The 15,547-nt window shown below is 44.9% G+C and overlaps 1 protein-coding gene across 1 annotated transcript; it reads right to left on the bottom strand.

Moving 5' to 3' along the window:
- Positions 1–655: 655 nt before the first annotated feature.
- On the bottom strand, positions 656–14,325 carry gnal (guanine nucleotide binding protein (G protein), alpha activating activity polypeptide, olfactory type). The gene is made up of 12 exons (XM_085468864.1): positions 14,175–14,325; positions 13,670–13,742; positions 10,672–10,726; positions 10,396–10,515; positions 8,595–8,692; positions 8,127–8,181; positions 7,978–8,051; positions 2,400–2,458; positions 2,201–2,321; positions 1,726–1,856; positions 1,180–1,247; positions 656–1,103 (listed from the first exon to the last, which is right to left on the bottom strand). The coding sequence occupies exons 1-12, from the start codon at positions 14,323–14,325 to the stop codon at positions 957–959; spliced, it is 1,152 nt and encodes a 383-aa protein (XP_085324990.1). The 3' UTR covers positions 656–956.
- Between the last annotated feature and the right edge of the window lie 1,222 nt (positions 14,326–15,547).

The following is a 15,547-nucleotide window of genomic DNA, read 5'->3' as shown; positions in this document are numbered from 1 at the left end:
CCTGAGGTTAGTTACCATCAGCTCATTTTCATCTACATGTTGGCAGTAAGCTACATTACTCTCTCCTAACTCTTTTAATGACAGAGTAGTAGTTCTGTGTCTCTGTGCCCTTTATTTAGATGCACTGTCATCTGAAGATCAGCAACAAAAATAAAAAATAAAAATTTTATTTGTATGTTTCATTTGGATCAAACCATAAAGATATGTTATAGTTGTTCAGGAGCAGAAAGCTGAACAATCTGGTCTCACTTCAAAGTCCCCAGTTTCTCTGTGTGCTGTTGCTTCTCAAAGAGTGAAAACATCGTCACAGCTTGTGTTTCTGAGAAAGTGTTCAAAATCAACAACGTGAAGCTCTTAAAATGTGAAGAGGTTTTTTTTTTTTGTTTTTTTTTTTTTTTTTTAAAGGGAAAGATCCCTGAATTTTAATTTGGAAATTAATTGGAAAGAGTCTTCAGATTAGAAAACAGAGTCGTTTCCTGTCATGTTATATTCTATCTGCTGTGGACATGAATCTTGAGTCTATAGGTTACCGTGGCGTAGCAGAGCCAGGACACACCTGGCAACCTGCAGGTAAACACTTAGCTCTCTGAATAACAAATAAAAACATTTGAACAGCTTCTGAATAAAGACTGACCTTTGACCCCAAGTTCACAGGTAAACAAAGGTGTTTAATTATTCAAATGGATCAGCCAATCAGAGCAAAGATAACACAAATAACATGTAAAAATAGATTTCCAGACTCCACCTCCTCCCACATGACACATTGCTGCCATGCCAATAATTCTGACCACAATGCCCTGCAGGACATAAAGAACATGGAACACACAGCTAATAAGAGTCTGTCCTAATCTATAATCACTAATAAATATCACAAACGCTATGAGCATTGATCGGCTATCTGCTTCCATTACTTATCGGCTTCTTCAGAGTGGCCGGGGCCAGGCGGCGCCCAGCAGTCAGAGCAGTTCATACTGCCGCAGGTGCATCCGCTGGATGATGTCACGGCAGTCGTTGAAGACACGGCGGATGTTCTCGGTGTCAACAGCACAGGTGAAGTGAGGGTAGCAGTAATGTTTGCCGTCACCACTCGCTGTACTGATCCTCTGAAACGGGAGTCGCATGTTAGTCTGAACACGCCATCGTGTGATAGCGTGATGTCAAGGCGGGAAGCGATTTTACCAGAAACTCATCTCTGATGAAGAACTTGGCCCTCATCACTTTGGGGTCTTCATCAGTGTCTGGAACAGCTGAAACAAGTGTGCATGGTCAAGAGGTGTGTTCACATGCTCGAGGCGCACTCACGTGTTGGTGGGACAGATTTCAATTTGTGTTTATTCAACCAGGAAAAAATAAAAAGTCTCAACCAAGAATGACAGCATTACAGGCGTAAGCTACACATATATATACACACAAGTCATACAGCAGTCAATCACACAAAGGGGGGGGGGGGGGGGGGGGAGAAAAATCACGTACAGACTTCAGTCACAATAAGCCTTCAGAAGCAACGCTCCAAGGCCAGAAACAAAGCTAATAATATTCAGGAAAAACCATTTGCATCCTGAATTAACTGCATTCAGCTCATTTAAAATGGCCTTAAACTCAGTCAAACCTTAAGTCTCCTGCACATTCTGCAGCCTATTCCAGGAGGAAGGAGCAGCAAGTTTGAAATTCAGTGCAAACCTTTGAGACAAGGATATTAACTTTCCACACTCTTTGGATATTTACCATCAGCAGGAAGCTGGTAGTTGTTATATTCTGGGAAATAATCCTCCAGCTTCGACTTTCCAGCCAGAATCTTCTCAGCAAGAACATCCTGTTTGTTCAGGAAGAGGATCACTGAAATAGTCTTCAGGAACCTACGGCCAATCAGAGAACAGGACAGTCAACTACATGTACTCAGTTGGTAGGAAGTGTTTAGAAGAAAGAAGAAGAAGAAAGTGTACTTTATTGGTCCCCGTGGGGAAAATCCCTCTCTGCATTTAACCCATTCACTCAGTGAAGCAGTGGGCAGCCATTGGGCGCCCAGGGAGCAGTGTGTAGGGACAGTACCTTGCTCAGGGGTACCTCAGGGTAGCTGTTCAGGGGAATCGAACCCCCGACCTCCCGATCATGGGGCCACCACTCTACCTACTGAGCTATCCCTGCCCTGTTTAAGGCAGCCAATCAGAGTGTAATTGGCAACTTCAGTCAGTCAGAGAACCTGTTGGTCCAGATGGATCTGAAGAGGTCCAGAGATTCTCGCAGCCGATTGGTGGAGTTGTCCTCACGGATCACCATGTTGTAGCTGCTGCTCGCTGCCACGAAGATGATGGCGGTCACATCTGGACGCAAGTGCACACACACATCAAACTCCCTGCTGCTTTCAGGCTCGATCGATAAAGAATCTGTTTTTTCCTCACCGTTGAAGCACTGAATCCACTTCCTGCGTTCGTCCCGCTGTCCTCCTACATCAAACATACTGACACACACAAACACGGTTAGAGCTGTCTGTCAGCATCAGTGATGGGAAGGTTACTTTAAAAATGTATTCCACTACTGACTACATGCCCCAAAATGTAGTTTGTACTTTATTCTGTTACGTTACTCAATGAGAGTAACGTGTTTTGAATAGTACATGAATGTCCAATTGCTGTGTGATTTATTACTATTACTGAAGGTTACTCTCCATACCAACACCAGCTAGATGTTTAAATCTTAATATAAATGAGTAACAGTAGGTGGACATTAGGTAAGGCTGCACTTTTTGCAGCAATCTCGTATAGAAAACTGTTTGGCACGTATATAAAACAGGTCCGCGGCTCCGAACCATAGTAAAGGGACCTCTGGCTAATACGTCGGGTTCGTGTTGGGCTTGTAGCTGAAAACTAGCTTTACTTTGTTGTCTGGGTCGACTTTGCGAGAGACACAGAGAGGCATTGAAAGGCTGCTCCAACTGAACTTATTGTTTGGGAGGAAAACACGAACACAGTGTACAGTCGAGTCTTACCAGTCGATTATTGTCAAGGTGATGAGTAGTCGAGCAGAGCCTGGAAAGCTCTGCCTATTTCCCCTCATTAAAAATTTTTTTTTGAATAATGATTTTTAAAATTTTTAAGATTAGGCTTAAAACTTTCCTTTTTGCTAAAGCATATAGTTAGGGCTGGACCAGGTGACCCTGAATCCTCCCTTAGTTATGCTGCAATAGACGTAGGCTGCCGGGGCTTCCCATGATGCATTGGGTGTTTCCTTTCCAGTCACCTTTCTCACTCACTATGTACAGTGGGGCAAAAAAGTATTTAGTCAGCCACCGATTGTGCAAGTTCCCCCACCTAAAATGATGACACAGGTCAGTAATTTGCACCAGAGGTACACTTCAACTGTGAGAGACAGAATGTGAAAAAAAATCCATGAATCCACATGGTAGGATTTGTAAAGAATTTATTCGTAAATCAGGGTGGAAAATAAGTATTTGGTCAATAACAAAAATACAACTCAATACTTTGTAACATAACCTTTGTTGGCAATAACAGAGGTCAAACGTTTACTATAGGTCTTTACCAGGTTTGCACACACAGTAGCTGGTATTTTGGCCCATTCCTCCATGCAGATCTTCTCGAGAGCAGTGATGTTTTGGGGCTGTCGCCGAGCAACACGGACTTTCAACTCCTGCCACAGATTTTCTATGGGGTTGAGGTCTGGAGACTGGCTAGGCCACTCCAGGACTTTCAAATGCTTCTTACGGAGCCACTCCTTTGTTGCCCGGGCGGTGTGTTTTGGATCATTGTCATGTTGGAAGACCCAGCCTCGTTTCATCTTCAAAGTTCTCACTGATGGAAGGAGGTTTTGGCTCAAAATCTCACGATACATGGCCCCATTCATTCTGTCCTTAACACGGATCAGTCGTCCTGTCCCCTTGGCAGAAAAACAGCCCCATAGCATGATGTTTCCACCCCCATGCTTCACAGTAGGTATGGTGTTCTTGGGATGCAACTCAGTATTCTTCTTCCTCCAAACACGACGAGTTGAGTTTATACCAAAAAGTTCTACTTTGGTTTCATCTGACCACATGACATTCTCCCAATCCTCTGCTGTATCATCCATGTGCTCTCTGGCAAACTTCAGACGGGCCTGGACATGCACTGGCTTCAGCAGCGGAACACGTCTGGCACTGCGGGATTTGATTCCCTGCCGTTGTAGTGTGTTACTGATGGTGACCTTTGTTACTTTGGTCCCAGCTCTCTGCAGGTCATTCACCAGGTCCCCCCGTGTGGTTCTGGGATCTTTGCTCACCGTTCTCATGATCATTTTGACCCCACGGGATGAGATCTTGCGTGGAGCCCCAGATCGAGGGAGATTATCAGTGGTCTTGTATGTCTTCCATTTTCTGATGATTGCTCCCACAGTTGATTTTTTCACACCAAGCTGCTTGCCTATTGTAGATTCACTCTTCCCAGTCTGGTGCAGGTCTACAATACTTTTCCTGGTGTCCTTCGAAAGCTCTTTGGTCTTGGCCATGGCGGAGTTTGGAGTCTGACTGTTTGAGGCTGTGGACAGGTGTCTTTTATACAGATGATGAGTTCAAACAGGTGCCATTCATACAGGTAACGAGTGGGGGACAGAAAAGCTTCTTACAGAAGACGTTACAGGTCTGTGAGAGCCAGAGATTTTCCTTGTTTGAGGTGACCAAATACTTATTTTCCACCCTAATTTACGAATAAATTCTTTACAAATCCTACCATGTGAATTCATGGATTTTTTTTTTCACATTCTGTCTCTCACAGTTGTAGTGTACCTCTGGTGCAAATTACTGACCTCTGTCATCATTTTAAGTGGGGGAACTTGCACAATCGGTGGCTGACTAAATACTTTTTTGCCCCACTGTATTAATAGACCTCTCTGCACTGAATCATACTTGTTATTAATCTCTGTCTCTCTTCCACAGATTGTCTTCATCCTGTTTTCCTTCTCTCACCCCAACTAATCACAGCAGATGGCCCCACCCTTCCCTGATCCTGGTTCTGCCGGAGGTTTCTTCCTGTTAAAAGGGAGTTTTTCCTTCCCACTGTCGCCAAAGTGCTTGCTCATAGGGGGTCATATGATTGTTGGGTTTTTTCTCTGTATTTTCTCTGTATTATTTTAGGCTCTACCTTACAATATAAAGCGCCTTGAGGCGACTGTTGTGATTTGGCGCTATATAAATAAAATTGAATTGAAAAATATTTCTTCACATCATTATCTGGGCCGCAAGTAGAGGTGACATGGGCCGCGAGATTGAGACACGGGCATTAGAGCCTCTTAATGCGTGTTTTGTTTGGGTTTCCACTGTGTGTGGAATTACCAAAAATAGAGAGGCCATAGCCTAATATATGACACAGGGAAATACCGCTGTGTAATCCATTTATTTCAACAAAGTAACTGTATTCTGATTACCACCTTTTAAAGGGTAACTGTAATGGAATACAGTTACTCATATTTTGCATTTTAATACGTAACACCGGTACATCTATTCCATTACTCCCCAACACTTGTCAGCAGTGCATTGTGGTTATTCATCAGTGATCTACAATCAGGTTCTCTGATGGGGCTTATGGTTTTCTTTAGGAACAAGAAGTAATTAAGTAAGTAACAAAGCAAACAAAGCCAATCTGAGCCAAGAGCTTCCCAAATACAAGCAGTATATTAAATGCCCGACCAGAGAGGAGAGGACCTTGGACCACTGTTACAGCACGATCAGCGGGGTCTATCGCGTGGTTCACTCGGACTTTCTGACCACGTCATGATCCACCTAATCCCCGCGTACAGACAGAGGCTGAAGCTCTCCAAACCTGTCGTGAGGGCTAAAAAAAACCCCAAAAAAACTGGAGCAACGAGGCTGTGGAGGAGCTTCACACGTGTTTGGAGTCTACAGACTGGGACACAATGAAGGCTGCTTCTAACAGCTTGGACGAGTTTACGGACACTGTCACCTCCTATATCCACTTCTGTGAGGTCAGCATTGTGCCATCACGCACCAGGGTGAGTTATAACAATGACAAACCCTGGTTTACTCCTAAAACCCCCCATCCACCGATGACTTGCTCTTGGCCAACACCCTTAACGACTTTTACTGCCGTTTTGACGAGCTATCAGGCAGCCTTCACACCTCCAACGGCCCCAACAATAGAGACACTTTGGACACTCATTCCCCCACCTCTCCCCCCTCCATAGAGCCATCACCACCTTCAAACACTTCACCTACAACACCCCCCTCCTCACCCCACAAAAAAGAGGATTTCACACCACCTCCTCCCACCACAACTCTTCATATTCAAACAGATGTGAGGAAGCAGTTTAAGAGTCTGAATGCTCGGAAAGCTCCTGGCCCAGACGGTGTGTCTCCTGCCACCCTCAGACACTGTGCAAACGAGCTGGCCTCAGTGTTTTCTGGCATTTTCAACTCGTCACTGCAGGCATGTCATGTGTCTGCCTGCTTCAAGTCCTCTACCATAATCCCTGTCCCCAAGAAACCTAGGATCACTGGACTAAATGACTACAGACCTGTGGCTCTGACATCTGTGGTCATGAAGTCATTTGAGCGCCTGGTTCTCTCCTACCTCAAGACCCTACGGCCCCCCTCCTGGACCCCCTGCAGTTTGCATACAGAGCCAACAGGTCTGTAGATGACGCCATCAACATGGCCCTACACTTCATCCTGCAGCATCTGGACTCCCCAGGAACCTACGCCAGGATCCTGTTTGTGGACTTCAGCTCTGCCTTCAACACCATCCTTCCAGACCATCTCCAAGGCAAGCTTTCCCAGATGAATGTGCCTGATCCCATCTGCCGGTGGATCACTGACTTCCTGACGGACAGGAAGCAGCATGTGAGGCTGGGAAAGAACGTCTCGGACTCCCGGACCATCAGCACCAGCTCCCCTCAGGGCTGTGTTCTTTCTCCTCTGCTCTTCTCCCTGTACACCAACTGCTGCACCTCCACCCACCAGTCTGTCAAGCTAATCAAGTTTGCAGATGACACCACCGTTATTGGACTCATCTCGGACGGGGATGAGTCTGCCTACAGGAGGGAGGTTGAACGTCTGGTGCCCTGGTGCAGCCACAACAACCTGGTGCTGAACGCCCAGAAGACAGTGGAGATTATTGTGGACTTCAGGAAGCACACAGCCCCCCCCCCAATCATCCTGACTGACACCCCCATCACCACTGTGGACTCATTCCACTTCCTGGGTACCACCATCACCCAGGACCTGAAGTGGGAGCCCACCATCACCTCCGTCATAAAGAAAGCCCAGCAGAGATGTACTTCCTGAGGCAGCTGAAGAAATTCAACCTGCCAACACGGACGATGACGCAATTCTACACTGCAATCATCGAGTCCATCCTCACCTCCTCCATCACCGTGTGGTACGCTGGAGCCACTATCAGGGACAAACAGAGACTGCAGCGTGTTGTGCGCTCTGCTGAGAAGGTGATTGGCTGCAGACTCCCATCTCTGCAGGACCTGTACGCCTCCAGGACACTGGGGCGTACAGCTCAGCTCACAGCTGACCGTTCTCACCCTGGACACAGTCTGTTTGACCTGCTCCCCTCAGGCAGGAGGCTCCGGTCCATTCGCACCAGAACCTCTCGCCATGAGAACAGTTTCTTCCCCTCTGCTGTTGGACTCATGAACAATAACCACATGACTGTTGGCACCACTAACATATGACCCTACGCTGTGTTCACTGCATCATTCCATGTTTGCACTGATCACCACCTGCACTCATGTATATAAATCTATCTACTTAGCACTTATTTTTATTTTTGTTTATTTCAGCGTTGTCTGACAGTATGTTTGCACTAAGTACCACAGCAATTTCCTAATGTTGTAAACCTGCTCAACATTGGCCTGGTAAATGGCCTGTATTTGTATAGCGCTTTTACTAGTCCCCTAGTAAAACCCTTTCTGATTCCGATTCTAATTTCCTGTCCGTGAAACTGTTCTGCTGGTCGTTCCACTTACTGGAAGTTGACTTTGTCCACCTGAAAACTGGTTTCAAAAATCCCTGAAGTCAGAACTCTGCAGCGCAGCAGGTCCTGCAGGAGGAGAACAGCGAGTCAGCAATAGGTGAGTCATGCTGGGTGCTGCTGTTTGATTGGCTGGTTCGTTACCTGGTCGGTGGGTGAGTAATCGGGCCTCCGAACTGATTCCAGCCGATTCAGGAAGCTGAAACACAGGATGAGATAATGATGAGAAGCTGTACAGGAGTGTTGTGATTGGTCCACTGAGATTGCAGAGTGTGTGATGGTTTGTATATCTTTATGAGGACACAGTTCTCTTTGCAGTGACAGTGCAGTAGCATTCAGGTGGGGCCTATGTTTGATTGTGAACTGACTACACCTGCCAATGGGATGCCTGAGAATCTTTGGGTTACCAAATGATACAGCTAACTTCTTTTGTAATTTAAAGTCAAACCCATGCTTCTTCAAGCTCTGGTCTCAGTCTCCACATTTATGCTTTTGAACCAAGTTGTAACATGAGTGAGGGTCAGAAGCGGTATCTGTGCTGAGGTGTGCCAGTGCCCTGGGTGTAATGAAGTCCCTCACAAAGACTGGAACATGTGAATGTGAGTGTCTTACTACTGAGCGCAGTCAATCAGCTGATATTCATTGGCACGCTCAAAGCACGCCTTCACACCGTCGTCCTCCCACAGCTTCTGAGCATGCTCAAAGAACTCCTGAAAGATCAAAAGTTTAGCTTTGACGTTTTCTGTCGAAGCATGATTGTGAATCCATCAGCATATCTGCAGGGGGAAAAGGGCGTAGACAACGAGGAAGAGACGGCACACTTTTTGGAGATGTGTTTTCCCTTACATCGTCTGACTGACTGGACGACTTCATATCAGAAGTGAGGAAAAGCAAAGTCAAATGTGATGAGACCGTAACATGGAGATTTTTTTCCCTGTGGACATGCTGATGGATGTTAGCATGATTGTGTTTCAGTAGGAAATATTTTGTGCTGTGTGATAACCTGTGATGCTGTAAACTGTTTGGTTGTGTTGGCTAAGAGACTCATTTATAGCATAAAGTAGCACTGATAGCTGATCATCTGCTTTGCCCAGCTGATTGGCTCGATACACCCGGTGTTGCAGGGAAAAACTGGAGTGTCGGACTCCAGCCGTCGGTCTGGGGACTCAAACAGGCTCTCCACCTCCACACTCCTCGTACACAAACACCAACCTCACAGCTAACAGCTGTTTCAGTGCAGCACTTCCTGCTACAGACAGTAAAGTGGACAGTCTTTCCTGGTTTAACATGAACTCACTGCTGCAGCACTAAAGTGATCCCGTCACACTGAAACCTTGATCCAGTTCGGGACACAAAGGTAGTTTATTTCATTCATTTTCACGTGTTTGCCGTTCAAACCCAGGCTTCCTGTCTATGCAGTAGAATGTCACAGCTCTGTAACCCTCCGGCCACACTGGTATGTCAGTGGGCAGATGTTGTTAAACATGAACTCACAGGTAGTTGATTTTATCATTTATAAATCATGTGGTGCTGACTGAAGGCTGGATGAACAGAGCTCATGTTGCTGGTTATTACAGTAGCGTCCACACCTAATCTACTGAGGAGGAGCTGTGATTTCCACAGTTTAATATTTTTAGGGCGGCTGACACGTTGGCAGGGCGATGTCGGCTGACTGGACAGCAGTGACTGCGCCGTGAAGCGTGTGAGAGTGAAGCAACGCAGGAAGACATTTGTTTTGAGTCTGAGTCTTCAGAGACTCCACTGTTTGGATAATGAGGCCTCAGGTGATTCCCCGAGGCAGGTGTGTGTGCGGCTGAGGTGAAGCCGTTACATCATGTCATTAACATCATTAAAACAAACAAGATTTAAAGCAGGTCTCCTGGTGCTGCTTTAAAGGTGCAGCTCACCTGTAATCAGGTAAGTCTTCTCTTAGCTGCTGACGACTGCAGACAGCTTCAGCCGAGCTGCCTGTATGTGTCACACCTTGGTCTCACCTGTCCTGCAGGAAGTCCTGACCATTGGTCACGAGGTGACAATACGGAGATGTTGGATTAACTTCATCGCTTTCAGTGATTATTTATATTTCTGTGATGGCTGGAAACTTAAACACAAACTGATCTTTACACAGAGTGGTGAAGAAAATCCTTTTGACAATTCACACAACAATCACACCCCAGTGATGTCACCCACTTCAAATCCACCAGCGTCAACCTTTAAAACAGAAACACCTTCAACAACTTCTTTCTTCCAGCCAGTCAAACGTTCACACGCCACACGACCTCCGACCGTCATGTGACGTGTCTGATTTCCTGCAGGACTGAAAGAAACTCGCCTGCTTATGCTCGCTGCGCCAGCTTTACAGGTAAGCAGCCTCACCTGTGTGTGTGTGTGTGTGTGTGTGTGTGTGTGTTACCTCGGTGTATTCAAAGTCAGACAGAGGACCGATGCTCTTGATGTAGTCCGCTCTGAACTGGTTACCAGGGTTACCCAGGGGAATGGGCGGAGCCAGAATAGTCATAGCTGACACAATTGTCTAAAACAAACACACACACACACACACACACACACACACACACACACACTTGCTCCAGCTGTCCGTCACCACCTGTGATTAACCTCCAACTGGAAATTGTTTTTCAAATGTTTGAACCAATTACTGAGGTTCTGTGTTCGCCATCATGTCACTCACCACGATGGCGTCCTTCACGTTCTTCCTGATGTCCTGAACCTTTTGCTGCTTCTCCCTGAAAGACCAACATGAAAACTGGCTCAGGTAAAACATCCTGATGCCTCAAGAGTCTGAACATGTTCAGCTGCAGTTTGTTTAGTCCTCAGTCTCCATCTACACCCAACGTCTTGTCATTCAAGCTACACTCCACAAGATAAAACTTTATTCCAATTCAAGTCACAAACAGAGACACATCTGGGCGTCTCCACCTGTGATGATGTCATTATTAGAAATATTGATCCAAAAAACACTTATTATAATAATAAACACTTTGACATTAATGAGGGATTAAATATAGTGACTCCAGCATCTACCGAGGCCATTCATAAACATTTTTAAGGATTTTTCACAAGCGGAAGACAGCTGACAGTTTTTGTTTTATACTTTGTGAAGCACTTTGTGATCTTTCTATCTAGAAACGTGCTATATAAATAACATTTTACTTACTGACAATTTTCCTAGGAATGGACATCCCAGCAAATTCACCCCAAAGACTGAACAGGTATGGACAGTTTGCAAAGCTGCATCGTATTAAACCAGAACACTTACACTTTTATACAATACCAAAGTCAAGATATTTGTTTTTTTATAATGCGCATGTTTGGAGAAAACCATGGTTCTGTCTAAGACCTATACATCATGCCTATTGGCCAGGGTTATGTATTTAACCAACCGCACTGCAGTCAGCTGATGCTTTAAAGCAAGTGGATCTGCTTTGTGCAGTTTCAAACTTTTCTTTTAGATGTGTTGGTTTAGCAGAAGCATAACTATATTTAAGGATGCATGAAAGTTTTCACAGCCAACCTTCATGTGCTTTGTGGTGTGGAAACAGGGTGTCCTGTGTCCTGCTGAGGGTGCATCAGTAGTGTAGGGTTAACTATCCAGTCCCTGTACCATATACAGTGGGGCAAAAAAGTATTTAGTCAGCCACTGATTGTGCAAGTTCCCCGACTTAAAATGATGACAGAGGTCAGTAATTTGCACCAGAGGTACACTTCAACTGTGAGAGACAGAATGTGAAAAAAAAAAATCCATGAATTCACATGGTAGGATTTGTAAAGAATTTATTCGTAAATCAGGGTGGAAAATAAGTATTTGGTCACCTCAAACAAGGAAAATCTCTGGCTCTCACAGACCTGTAACGTCTTCTGTAAGAAGCTTTTCTGTCCCCCACTCGTTACCTGTATGAATGGCACCTGTTTGAACTCATCATCTGTATAAAAGACACCTGTCCACAGTCTCAAACAGTCAGACTCCAAACTCCGCCATGGCCAAGACCAAAGAGCTTTCGAAGGACACCAGGAAAAGTATTGTAGACCTGCACCAGACTGGGAAGAGTGAATCTACAATAGGCAAGCAGCTTGGTGTGAAAACATCAACTGTGGGAGCAATCATCAGAAAATGGAAGACATACAAGACCACTGATAATCTCCCTCGATCTGGGGCTCCACGCAAGATCTCATCCCGTGGGGTCAAAATGATCATGAGAACGGTGAGCAAAGATCCCAGAACCACACGGGGGGACCTGGTGAATGACCTGCAGAGAGCTGGGACCAAAGTAACAAAGGTCACCATCAGTAACACACTACAACGGCAGGGAATCAAATCCCGCAGTGCCAGACGTGTTCCGCTGCTGAAGCCAGTGCATGTCCAGGCCCGTCTGAAGTTTGCCAGAGAGCACATGGATGATACAGCAGAGGATTGGGAGAATGTCATGTGGTCAGATGAAACCAAAGTAGAACTTCTTGGTATAAACTCAACTCGTCGTGTTTGGAGGAAGAAGAATACTGAGTTGCATCCCAAGAACACCATACCTACTGTGAAGCATGGGGGTGGAAACATCATGCTATGGGGCTGTTTTTCTGCCAAGGGGACAGGACGACTGATCCGTGTTAAGGACAGAATGAATGGGGCCATGTATCGTGAGATTTTGAGCCAAAACCTCCTTCCATCAGTGAGAACTTTGAAGATGAAACGAGGCTGGGTCTTCCAACATGACAATGATCCAAAACACACCGCCCGGGCAACAAAGGAGTGGCTCCGTAAGAATCATTTGAAAGTCCTGGAGTGGCCTAGCCAGTCTCCAGACCTCAACCCCATAGAAAATCTGTGGCGGGAGTTGAAAGTCCGTGTTGCTCGGCGACAGCCCCAAAACATCACTGCTCTCGAGAAGATCTGCATGGAGGAATGGGCCAAAATACCAGCTACTGTGTGTGCAAACCTGGTAAAGACCTATAGTAAACGTTTGACCTCTGTTATTGCCAACAAAGGTTATGTTACAAAGTATTGAGTTGTATTTTTGTTATTGACCAAATACTTATTTTCCACCCTGATTTACGAATAAATTCTTTACAAATCCTACCATGTGGATTCATGGATTTTTTTTTCACATTCTGTCTCTCACAGTTGAAGTGTACCTCTGGTGCAAATTACTGACCTCTGTCATCATTTTAAGTGGGGGAACTTGCACAATCAGTGGCTGACTAAATACTTTTTTGCCCCACTGTATGTTTACCTTACTAGCTATGTTCTGCATCCTATTCATTCTTGGTGGGCTCTGCCAGACTCGCCTTTTGTCAGTCTGTTCATAGAACTTCATGGCGTATCCAAGTGATGGAGGGATCTGCTTTGATCTCTCTGCACTTTGTGGATTATGTGATTCTTTTAGCACCGGGTGCATTGGTAAAGCAGTGGGAATGAGAAGTCCAACTTCTGATTCTCAGATAGAAAAGGGTGCAGTGTCTACTGTACATGAGGGGCAGAGTGCCTAAGTCCCAGACGCACTGCTCACTCAATAACAGCAGAGTTTCAACCTAGCCTGGGATTAACATCAGCACAAAGACTGAGCCAGAAGCTTCATGACGTAGGTTTCCATGAGCCAACACCTACTGGTTATGTACACTGTGATGTATGCATGCGTGTACGAATGTGTATGTGCTAATGGCTTTAATAAACTCACTCAGCATTAAAGCCGTCCACATGAAGAATCCTCATCTGTTTGACAATGGTGCTTTTACCCGATTCTCCTGCACCTACAGTTACAGAGAGATGGATGGACAGATGCGATCCTTACAGTCAACATGGTCTTCCTCACACATAATATTCAGAAAGCTGAGCCAGGTTTTAGTGGATAAAATGAGTGGCTGCTTTTTTCTTCTTATATCACCTACTGGTGTAAACACATGGAGTCTCATAGCTTTCATGGGTGACGAGCTCAAGAGCTAAAGTCTGATTAGAGATGTCAAGTATTGTCATAATTTATTGTTGGGTAACTAAATGTTTGGCTAAAGTTCAAAATATTATATAAGCTTTGTCAGAGGACCCAAAATCTGGTGACATGACGGTGCTACTGTGACAGAAAGCCTAACATAGCCTTATTGTGCCCCATATTTGGAACTACTTTTTAAAGTTAATTCTGAAATTGCTCAAACAAAAATAGATTGAAAGAGACGGCGGCATCTCACCAAGCAGTAAGAGTCTGTGTGTAGCTTTGTACGTCTGTCGTTCCCTCTGCAGCTGCTTCTCAATCTTCTTATTTGCTTCTCTCTTTGCCTTTTCATCCAGTCGTTCTTCATCTGTTTTGCCGCCCAGACAGCCCATCTCAACTGGAACCATAGAAACCAGTAAGAACCGGACAAAGACCCACCACACAGCGCATCTTTGTTTTTTTTTTAATGTGTGTAAATTCTTGAGCCATCCCTCAGGTTTTTTTTATAGCTCAACTTCCTGGTGACTTTTAAAGTGGTCTTGAGCAGTTGTTTTTCAGGCTTTGAGGAAGCTCCTTTAAACTTCTTCTTTGGCTGCTTTTTCATTCATGTTTTTGACTGTTGGCTGACAGCTTGGCACATCGTAGCAGGGACGGCGTAAGGGGGAGAAAAGTCCACTTTAAGGATCGTTGACAGAAATAACATTTGTTTACCAACATTAGTTTTGTTTTCTTTTTGGCAAGGAGGAATAAATCCAGTTAGCTTCTGGCCCCGCCTCACCCCACCTCATTTCATGATTTGGTCCAGGAGCACGCCCCCCAGCTGATGCCGAGCAGTAAGACGGTTGGATGGCTCCATTAAAACGTGAAGCCTGGGATAGACAGACTAATGAAACTCGTAGTGTAGGAAGCTCAAGCAGTTTCTTCAGTGTTAGCTAGCTAGCTTCATTCCTAAAAGGAATGTTTTTGGTGTGTATGGGTCTGCATGTATTTTGCCGCTGCTCAAGTGCTTTACTTAAGTACACTTGTACTAAAAAAGCAGATCTCCAATACTGAAAACCAAGATCTAGCGTAGCATAGATCTTGGTTTTCAGTATTGGAGTTTTTTTAAAATAGAAATCTGATATCAGTAGATGAAAGTGTTACTGTGAAGAGCATTTGAAGAATGTGTATAATTGTTCCGAGTACTTTTACTTTAAATGCTACAGGTAGTTTATTTTTTAATTGAAATGCTGAGTTTAAATTGTAGAAGTTGTTTAACACAAACCAGATTTAAAATCCTTGCAGTCGTGTGGGGACACGGAGCCAAACAACGTTTCCTACACTGGATTTGCTTTTTCCTCCTGGAAACATCCTACATGATGGATCACAGACAGCAAAGGATTTGTGTATTTGTGCTTTTACCCTTCTTCACAAATACTTTCTGGTCTTCACAGCCTGGTTCATGCCTGACAGGTCTCTCTGTCACACTCACGTAGATTTATAACAAGCAATAACAAAAACAAACCATAGAGGAAAAATGGAAATGGGTTTGAATGGAAAACGAAATCTTAAAAATGTAAATAAACAGTTTTCACTCTTATAATAAACTGATTGCTCTGAGATAAACTACATTCTAAACTGTAAATGAGC

This window comes from Copadichromis virginalis, linkage group LG9 (assembly GCF_057382275.1).
Source record: "Copadichromis virginalis isolate Kocher_CV1m ecotype Utaka linkage group LG9, C_Virginalis_male_GT1.1, whole genome shotgun sequence".
Classification (NCBI taxonomy): Eukaryota; Metazoa; Chordata; class Actinopteri; order Cichliformes; family Cichlidae; genus Copadichromis; species Copadichromis virginalis.
This window is presented reverse-complemented; position numbering and strand designations above follow the sequence as displayed.